The sequence below is a fragment of the Leishmania donovani genome, chromosome 34 (genome assembly GCF_000227135.1).
Source record: "Leishmania donovani BPK282A1 complete genome, chromosome 34".
Classification (NCBI taxonomy): Eukaryota; Euglenozoa; class Kinetoplastea; order Trypanosomatida; family Trypanosomatidae; genus Leishmania; species Leishmania donovani.
In genome coordinates, this window is record NC_018261.1 from 1,178,269 (window position 1) to 1,187,355 (window position 9,087).

Consider the following 9,087-nt stretch of genomic DNA (forward strand, 5'->3'; position numbering starts at 1 on the left):
TGCATGCGCGCTCGCCCGTGAGGGCACATCAACCTTGTCACTATGGCAGTCCTACAGCTCCCGTCGCTTCCACTTATTGGAGATTCATACTCAGATCTGCGCTCTCGGTGTCCCCGTGGCGTCTCTCGTCAGTCTCTGTGGTGTGCATGTGAGTACGCGCAGGGAGCACTTGTAAACCGCCCCGCTTGCCGCCAATTGCGACAGAACTGCGCTGCGTTTTTCAAAATAAAGGATACACACTGCCGCTAAACACGCGCCACAGGCACTAACAGCAGACTTGATGCAGATGACGCACAGAAAAATCAAAGTTGTCCTCAGCGGCGGATGCGAGCTGCTCTTCGACAAGGAGGTGAATATCACCTTGGCAGATGTGGTGCCTGTTGGCGCGACCGTCGCACAGTTGATTGACTTGCTGCGGCGCGGCTACGTCAAGGAGCGACCGGAGCTGTTCGTCGACGCCACTGGCGCAAATGTGCGTCCTGGCATTCTGGTGCTGGTGAACGGATGTGATGCCGAGGTGCTCGGCGGCGTAGAACACGTCTTGGAAGACGGCGACGAGGTGGAGTTTGTATCTACTCTGCACGGCGGCTGAGGATGTGAAGGAAGTGTTTGGTTTACTCCGCCACATGAACACGGGCGTGCGCATGTATATGTGTGCCTCCGAGTCTGTATGAGCACGAGCTGCGCGCGCGTGTGGTTGCTCACTTGCTGTGCACTCTTTGCGATTTGTTTCGAGTAAGCGTCTTGTGGAAAGTCACCGAGGACACGCGACCACTTCTCGATGCAGATGCCCAGGAATACAATCCGGCACCTACATGTAGAGGAGCGCGCGCGAGAGTCAACAACCTTTGACGTCGATAGGCATGCAAACATGTCACTTCCTTTCTTGGCAGCCGCCCGTACAGCGGCACCGTTGGACGAGCTCCAGGCGCGCACCTCCCGCTGCTCTAGCCATCATGCTCGGAGTAGTTGTACTGCATCATCGCCTTTGTTTTCACGTCCGTGCCACCACCTGTTTTTCGCTTGCTCTTCGTTGCCACCATTGTGCAAGCCCGTACGCGTGTGCGCCCAGCTATCACTCCCTCCACACCAGCTGCAAGCGTGGCAGGGAAAAGAGCCTGCCTCATCCCTCCCCTCCCACCCGTTGCTCGGCACTCGAAAGCGCGAAGGTCGCGACGTCCAAGGCAAGAGCACATGCTAAATGTGAACATCGGACTTCTCGGTCATGTTGATAGTGGCAAGACGGCACTGGCCAAGGCGCTGTCGAGCACTGCCTCCACTGCTGCCTTTGATAAGAGTCCGCAGAGTCAGTCACGTGGGATTACGCTCGACCTCGGTTTCAGTGCCTGTGAGGTGTCCGTCGAAGACGGAAACGCGGACGCCACCCGAGTACTGCGGGAAGCCGATTTGACCAAGGTGCAGTGCACGCTGGTCGATTGCCCAGGGCACGCGTCACTGATTCGCACGGTGGTTGGTGGAGCGCAGATAATTGACGCGATGGTGTTGGTCATCGACGCAACCAAGGGCATGCAAGTGCAGACGGCTGAGTGTCTGATCCTGGGCGAGGTGCTGGCCAAGCCGCTCGTCGTTGTGCTGAACAAGATGGACGCGATTCAAGGCGCATCGCCAGCAGCTAAAGAGGCGGCATTGGCTGCCCTCAAGAGAAAACTGCAGCAGGTGTTTCGCCGCACGCGGTGGCCCACGGTGGCTATTGTGGAGGTGGCGGCTGCTCCCCGCGAGGTGGCGGGCGGGATCGGACACCCCTTGAACACGGAGGCGGTTTTGCCTCAGGTGTTGCGCGCGGTCGACCTCGCGGCCCTGAAGTCTGCAAAAGAGAGCGAGGCTGAGAGGCCAGCGCAGTTCTACATGCTTGTGGATCACTGCTTCGCCGTGCGGGGCCAGGGTACCGTATTCACCGGGACTGTTGTCGCTGGCGTCGTTCGCGTTGGGGACACGGTGCTCGTGCCGGAGCTGCAGACCACGCGCAAGGTAAAAGGGCTGCAGGTGTTTCACAAACCGGTCGAGATGGCGCAGAGCGGGGACCGGGTGGGGCTGTGCGTGGCTCAGTTTGACCCTACATGGATGGAGCGCGGCGTCCTTTGCAGCGCCGCAAGCAGCGGCCGAGCGCTGGTGAGCTCCTCGCAGCTGATCGCGCGGGTGCATCGTGTGCGCTACCACCCACTGCCGTGCGACACACACACAAAGTTTCACATTACGATCGGCCACGCTACCGTGATGGGGACCATGAGGTACTTTGCACGACCGCCGCGCGCGAACGAGAGCCTCGACGTCCCCGGCACCGGAGCCAGCTTCGATCCGTCCATCGAGAGTACATATGTGGAAGAGCTGGACGATGGGGTTGTGGCCAGCTACACCTCTACCGACACCACCGCAAGCGTCCCCGGACGACCTTTGCCCGTCGCCCCGGCAGAGCAGGACTACTACGCCGTGCTGCTGCTCGAGCGGCCTGTGCTGGCGGCCCCTGGTGTGTCAATGATCGCCATGCGTCTAGATGTTGAGCGGGAGAACTTCTGCCGCATCGCGCTAGCTGGCACGGTGTGCCACGTGTTCATGGAAGACGGCGCTGCTGCAAGGACGACAACAGCCGTCCCGGGCCGCTCAGACCACTCTGCGAGTCACGGCCAGGTACCGGCGTGGCGGCGGCTTCCAGTCGTGCGCTACCGGTATCGCGCGCTGCGAGTGGACCGGGTACTGGACAGCCGGAGCTGCATCGCCGACGGTGTCGTATCGCTGCAGACTCCCGGCGCCGGGGGTAGCGGTAGCCGGCCTGCCGGGGCGTCTGCGGGTGCCAGACGAGATAAGGGCTGTGTCAACGCCGAGGCGCGCCAGAGGGCGGAGCTCTTTGCGGAGGTGCAAAAGTTCCTCCGACTCGTTGTCGTCTTTGAGCCCGAGGATGCCGACGCGGCAATGACAACTCCTCAACCAAGCAACCCTGGCGCTGTGAAGGGCATTATCGACTCCTCGTTTGGCAAAACAGGGAAGGTGAAGCTTGTCTTCGACGGCCCTGTCTTTGCCGATCCCGCTGCGAACGCCGCCACAGCGCCGATCGGCTCATTCGTGTCGGCGGCGCGTAAGAAGCGCAATAAGTCGACAAGGGGGCCTGGCTCAGAGGACGCCGGCTGCAGCGGAGGTGTATTTCTCCGGCCAGGACGCATTCTTCTTGTACTGAAGAAGTACCCCTTTGCCCTTCACTCAGGCCTCGAGCAGTGAGTGCGAACTAGGGGAGCTGGAGTCGCCCCCGGATGGCGATGCGGATGTGCGTGGAGGCGATGGTGGTATTGTGTTTGTCATCTGAAGCCTCTGACAAAAAAAATTCTGTGCACCGAAAGGGCAAAGCTGTAGGTGGTGTGTGTGTGTGTGTATTTGGATGGAGGTGGGGGTGGAAGGGATGATGAGGGGTGCGAAGAGTGCTGCGGACGGATCATCAGCTGCTTTACCTTTTCCCCCCGTGGGCATACAGACAGGCGCACACGCAGTTGTCGGGGCGAAGAACCTGTGAGGGTCTCGAGCGCAGCTTGCACTTTATCCGCAGCATGAATTCATCAACACCCCCGAACATCTACTGTGAGCCAGCGCTCTTGAATAGAAGGTGGACAGCTGCAGCTCTTCCGACAGACGGAACTGCTCATGTGGCCGCTAGAGAGATGCTGTTCTCCGTACTTGAGAGAGCGTTTCTGGCAAGACATATGCCGCGTAGCCCTTTTTTTTTTGGTTGGGGAGGGAGGGGGCCGAACTCGGTCTTTACTGGGCCTAGCATTGCCTCTTGTTCTTCATTCCACCACCTCGTATGCCCTCCATCTCCCCCCACACGCAAACAGACATGCACTACCCGCGTGCCCAGTAGCGTTATCACGTTTCGAGACATCCCCTGTGTAATGTGGGCGGGCCCACATTACACAGGTACATCCGCCAGCACACGGGGAGACGGAGGGCAGAGAGCGGCTCTTCTCTATTGCCGTGGGCTGCACTGCGTTGTGCTCTTGCTTATGATCGTTCACGGTTAGCTCCTTTTCATCATCGTGGACGGCCTGTGACTCTCGGGACGCACCATCAGAAACGCAGGGCAACAGCCGCAGCAGGCAACACCCACAGCAGCTGCGCAGAAAGCTATACAAACGTTGGCGACACCCTCGCCTGAAACGCCTCCTGACGACGGCGTCAGGCACCTCCACGCTCTACGCGTAGACACAAGCACAAGTAACCTTCCTTGCGAGGGCTCTCACGCGCCTTAGCCTCTTTCTCGCTCCTTACTTCCCTTTCCCTATGTCGCAAAGGAGCAGGATTTGTCTCGTCGTCGTCTGCTTCAGTTTTCTTCTTCACGTTGTCGGAGGTATGTCACTCAGGTCTCAATCTCCTCTCCAAGGACACTCGGGTGCACGTAACGCGCAATCGTTCTGGCCACCGCTTCCCCCTCTCCATCTGTCTTCCTATCTTCTCCTTTTTTCATGATTTTTTTTACTTCCTTTTGTTTCTGTCGCGCTCCGTTGCCTTTAGAGGGTAATCACGCGCGCGCGCCTACACGTGCAGGCGCGTTTTCTCTGCTTGTACCCCATTCGTCTCTCTTTTTTTTTCCGTTACCCGCTGCTCTGAAGCACCCTTCGATCTCCCGCGTGCCCTACTATTGCGAGAGGCGAGTGCATGTGCGCCGACCATGAAGCGCCTTGACCGCATTCGGGAGGCTCTGGAGCAGCTGAACCCGCAACGCGCGGATAGCGCTTTGCCCACGTTTCACCCCCGCATCAGCCTTCACAAGCTGAAGGAGCTGGTCGAGTGCCTTTTTTATGTCTTCTTCCCAGAGTGCACGAACCCGCCGTCGGAGGTGACGCCGACGTTCGCCGAGGCAGACGCGCTGATGGAGTGGGTGATTGGGCACATCGCAGACATTCTCATGACACAGATCTACGTTGCCTTTGTTTTGCACGGCGACGCGCACGCGGTGGAGGACACAAAGCCTTTCAAGCCCTTGAACACATCGCAACGCACGCAGCTGGAGTGGAATGGACAGCGCTGCGCCACACTGTCGCTGCTCGCGATGGAGTCGACATGCACAAAAGGTGGATGTGGTGTGGCTGCTGCGGCGGAGAAGGACGTTTCAAAGGCGGCGGCTGAAAAGCTGCGCTGCACGGGAAACCGCGCTCGCTTACCATCTACGGAGGTCTCGTCCAAGTCGTCAACCCCTAAAGCAAACGCCATGTGCGAGACTGCCGACATCAACAGCGGCGCCAATCAGGCCTTCCTCACCAACTGCAAGCGCAGGGCAGACGCGATTGTGACAAAGTTTGTCGTGGAGCGACTTGCGCACGTGCGCTGGCTCCTCCACACAGACGTGGAGGCGATCTTTGAGGGGGACGTTGCCGCCTCCTCGCCGAGTGAGGTGGTACTGTGCTACCCGGGACTTCGCTGCATGGTACATCAGCGCGTGGCACACCAGCTGCACCTGCTTGGAGTCCCGCAGAACTTAACCCGTATGCTGACAGAGTTGGCGCATTCAGAGACGGGGATCGACATCCACCCGAACACGGCCATTGGGCATCACTTCTTCATTGACCACGGCACCGGCGTCGTCATAGGGGCGACGGCGATCATCGGCAATGGCGTCTCTATCTACCAAGGTGTTACTCTCGGTGCGCGGAGTTTTCCGACGGACGAGAAAACAGGCGAGCGGATTCGAGACCTCCCACGACACCCCATCATCGAGGACGGCGTCACACTGTACGCAAACGCCGTAGTGCTGGGTCGCGTGACAATTGGTGAGCGCAGCACCATTGGCGGTAACTGCTGGGTGGTGCGCGATGTGCCGCCCTTCTCATCGATAGTGCAGAGGTCCCACCACGTACTGCAACCACATGAGCGCATGTTTCTTGAGAGGGACGGCTCTGGCATTTGATGCGTGGATGCGAGCACGCAAAAGAGGGAGGGCGCGGGCAGAAGTGGCTTGAAATCCGTCGTGGGCGAGAGCAGTTGGCATACATGTGCTGAATCTGTAGTCGTGGCGACGGTCATAAATGTTGTGATGGTGGTGGTGGAAGGGAAGAGTCTGCAAGGCGAAAAAAAAAAGCAGCTGGTCTTTCCTCCTCTTCAGGCTTCTTGCGTCTCTGCGGGTCCTGTTGCGGCTAACTTCTTATGCTCGTGCTCACACATACGTGCCCCTTGTTGCACGTTTTTATTTCGCCCGCAACGTGCTCGGCGGCGCCCGCTCACTGCACAGTCAGGGTCGTATCATACGCTGCATATGGGCATTACCTGTGTCTTCTGTTTCGCATGCTTCGTTACGGGCTCTTCGATGTCGTCAGCCCTCTCTCTTTTCGTTCTCTTGCTCGATTACACTTGGACGCCTAGCTGGCGCTTCATGTTCAGGTGCCATGAATATCGTCACCGTATCCGTCTACAGTTGTCGCTCTGTTTCTCCGTCTCTTTCTCTGCGTGCGCGCATGTGTGCATATGCGTACATGCATATATGGTGGCTGTGAGCGCGTGTGTCGCTTCCAGCGTGAGCGCTGTTGGCTCTTCATCGCCTTTTCCCGATGCCGTTGCCTTTTCTTTTTGATTTGTTTGATTTTTGCCCCCCCCCCCCTCATCGGGAGAGTGCGTGTGTGTGTGTGTCTGTGGTAGCAGGAGGGGGTACTTTGGCTTTCTATCGTCCCTCTCCCTCGGTGTTTCTTGTCTGGTTTATCGTCCGTCGCCTCCATGATGACCTGTGGTCGCGTTACCGTTGACGAGGCCATCGTAGCACTTTCCCCGGAGCTAACGTTACGCGCTTATGATTGTAACTGAGCCACCCCTTGTGTGTCCTCTCTGGCTCCTCCCTCTGTTTGGTTTGGTAGTGCCTTGTGCCCCTTCGCTCTTCTCGTGCCCGTCTCCTGCTTTTCTGTGCGCATTCATCCCCGTGGTGGCCTTTGCCTTCACCTCTTCTCTCGCATGGCGTTTCAGCGTTTCACGGTTGCTCTCTTTTTTTTCCTCATTGCTCGCCTTTCGCCATCGGGTAAGCGGTAGCCGTTCACAGGTTTGTTGTCTGTCGTCGATTGAAACGCGCGACCCACCCAGAGGTGCGCATGTCCGTGTGTGAGCGCCGCCCAGTGCATGAGGGAGCTGCCGGTGCGCCAGTGCGTATTCAACGCACGAAACGAAGAAATCCAGAGGCAAAGAGGAAAAAAAAAAAGACACTCGTTGTGGCGTGCCGCACCTTCTATTTCCTGCTCTGTAGGTGACCGCTGCCCCGACCAGCCCGACTATGCGCAGCCTCTTCTCCCCCTTTTGCGTGCACGACGGAACTTTCGAGGCTGTGCCACATAACAAACAAAGAGAAAGAACAGACTTACAAGGCCACCCCTTTCAGCGCTACTGCTGTCGCTGCAGCAAGTCGCGCTCTTTTCGTTTATCACGCTAGCATTTCCTCCTCGACCTGGTGCCATCTCACGTGCTTTCTGAAACACGCAAGCAAACTCTCTCACAAGCAAAGACGTACCTTTTAGATTGGCACGAGGCAACACCGTCTCGTGCACTCTCGTGGACAAAGGAGAGGGGGAGCAGGCCGGCCAAGAAGCCGCAAAAAGGACCCCCTTTCCCTCAAGATAAAGTAAAACTCACAGGTCTGTGGCAGGGCGTGGATGACTGAGAGGGGGCGATGTTTCGCGTTTCCTTCACGCTGCTCGGCCATGGCCAGTACAAGACCCGCCTAAAGAAGCGCATGGTCGGCTTCATTCCCAAGGTGATTCCGCGCAAGATTCGCAACAACATGGTGGCACTGCGTAGCGAGGCAAACACGGGCCACATGGAGGGGTACATCAAGACGGAAGCAGAGCGCCTCGACGCTACGGGGCGAAAGCTGCAAAAGACTATGTGGGACCCAGTGCTGCAGCGATACACGTTGATGAAGGAAACGAAGGTCCGTGGCCCCTTCCTGACGAAGAGCAACATCGCCCGCAAGGTGGACTTTGCCATTGGCGCACTACACGGCGCCAAAAGTGGGGATAAAAAGTAGTCGACGCTGTACTTTGCGAGGAATGTGTGTGGAGCACCCTTTCTAGAAGATGCTCCAGGGCACCATCACAGACGGAGGTAAAAAAAGGAAATAAGTGACACATACATGCCCCTGCGTGTGTATGCATGTGAGAAGCGTGCTGCGCGCCTCGCTCGCCCGTCTTTCAGGCGATGTCGGAACAAAATCTAGTTCTTTCATCCTTTTGTGCTCGCGGAGGTGTTGGGTTTCGCCAACGCTCTTCGTCGTTAGGTACACGTTGGTGTTGCATGTTTCTGTGTTGAAAGATGCAAGGGTGTTGTCAGGTGGTTGGGTGGAGTGGGGATATCCTGGCTGCTCACCTCAACCGGCTCACGTAAACGGATGTCTTTGAGGTACCCCCTTATCACGCCCACGGCGGGGCGCTCAGCAGGTACTGCGACGATGCGAAGCAACAACTCGCCTGTGTGCGATATCAAGCACGCAAGCATGTAGCAGCTCTGTGGATTTTTTTTTACTTCTCCATCGAATTCCAAGAAGCGACGCGAAGCACTTTGAGAAACACAGAACCTTTTGCGTAAGGCTCCCACGCCATAGTCGGGCTCCGGTGCCCTCACTTCAATACCTTCTTTTCTGACACTGCTCCATGCTCTGCGCTTCGACCCTTACTCCTTCTAGCATTCATTACGCTTCTCCTTCCGCCAAACGCCTTCGCTGCATCTTCACCACGCACACGACTCACGCAACGCCGCCGCCGCAACGATCCCTCACACCTCTAATTGGTGCAACAGCTTTTAACATAAAACCTAGACACCATGTCTCACTGCAAGTTCGAGCACCCCCGCCACGGCCATCTCGGCTTCCTGCCGCGCAAGCGCTCGCGCCAGATCCGCGGCCGCGCGCGCGCGTTCCCCAAGGACGACGCGACGCAGAAGCCCCACCTGACGAGTTTCATGGTGTTCAAGGCCGGCATGACGCACATTGTGCGTGATGTCGATCGCCCTGGATCGAAGGTGAACAAGAAGGAGGTGGTGGAGCCGGTGACGATCCTGGAGGCGCCGCCGATGGTGATTGTCGGCATTGTGGGCTACCGCCAAACGCCGGTCGGC

General features: G+C 57.9%; 5 protein-coding genes across 5 annotated transcripts; all 5 read left to right on the forward strand.

The window, feature by feature from the left end:
• Positions 1-280: 280 nt before the first annotated feature.
• Positions 281-592, forward strand: LDBPK_342690 (ubiquitin related modifier (urm1)-like protein; the record flags this gene model as incomplete). The annotated part of the gene is made up of 1 exon (XM_003864380.1): positions 281-592. The coding sequence occupies one exon, from the start codon at positions 281-283 to the stop codon at positions 590-592; it is 312 nt and encodes a 103-aa protein (XP_003864428.1).
• A 602-nt stretch (positions 593-1,194) lies between these two features.
• LDBPK_342700 (selenocysteine-specific elongation factor, putative) lies at positions 1,195-3,231 on the forward strand (the record flags this gene model as incomplete). The annotated part of the gene is made up of 1 exon (XM_003864381.1): positions 1,195-3,231. One exon carries the CDS (start codon positions 1,195-1,197, stop codon positions 3,229-3,231), a length of 2,037 nt encoding a protein of 678 aa, XP_003864429.1.
• A 1,441-nt stretch (positions 3,232-4,672) lies between these two features.
• LDBPK_342710 (serine acetyltransferase) lies at positions 4,673-5,908 on the forward strand (the record flags this gene model as incomplete). The annotated part of the gene is made up of 1 exon (XM_003864382.1): positions 4,673-5,908. One exon carries the CDS (start codon positions 4,673-4,675, stop codon positions 5,906-5,908), a length of 1,236 nt encoding a protein of 411 aa, XP_003864430.1.
• A 1,737-nt stretch (positions 5,909-7,645) lies between these two features.
• LDBPK_342720 (hypothetical protein, conserved) lies at positions 7,646-8,002 on the forward strand (the record flags this gene model as incomplete). Its single annotated transcript, XM_003864383.1, has 1 exon — positions 7,646-8,002. The coding sequence occupies one exon, from the start codon at positions 7,646-7,648 to the stop codon at positions 8,000-8,002; it is 357 nt and encodes a 118-aa protein (XP_003864431.1).
• A 791-nt stretch (positions 8,003-8,793) lies between these two features.
• Positions 8,794-9,087, forward strand: LDBPK_342730 (ribosomal protein L3, putative; the record flags this gene model as incomplete). Its single annotated transcript, XM_003864384.1, has 1 exon — positions 8,794-9,087. A coding segment is annotated over one exon (294 nt), but the record flags the coding sequence as incomplete, so codon positions are not given.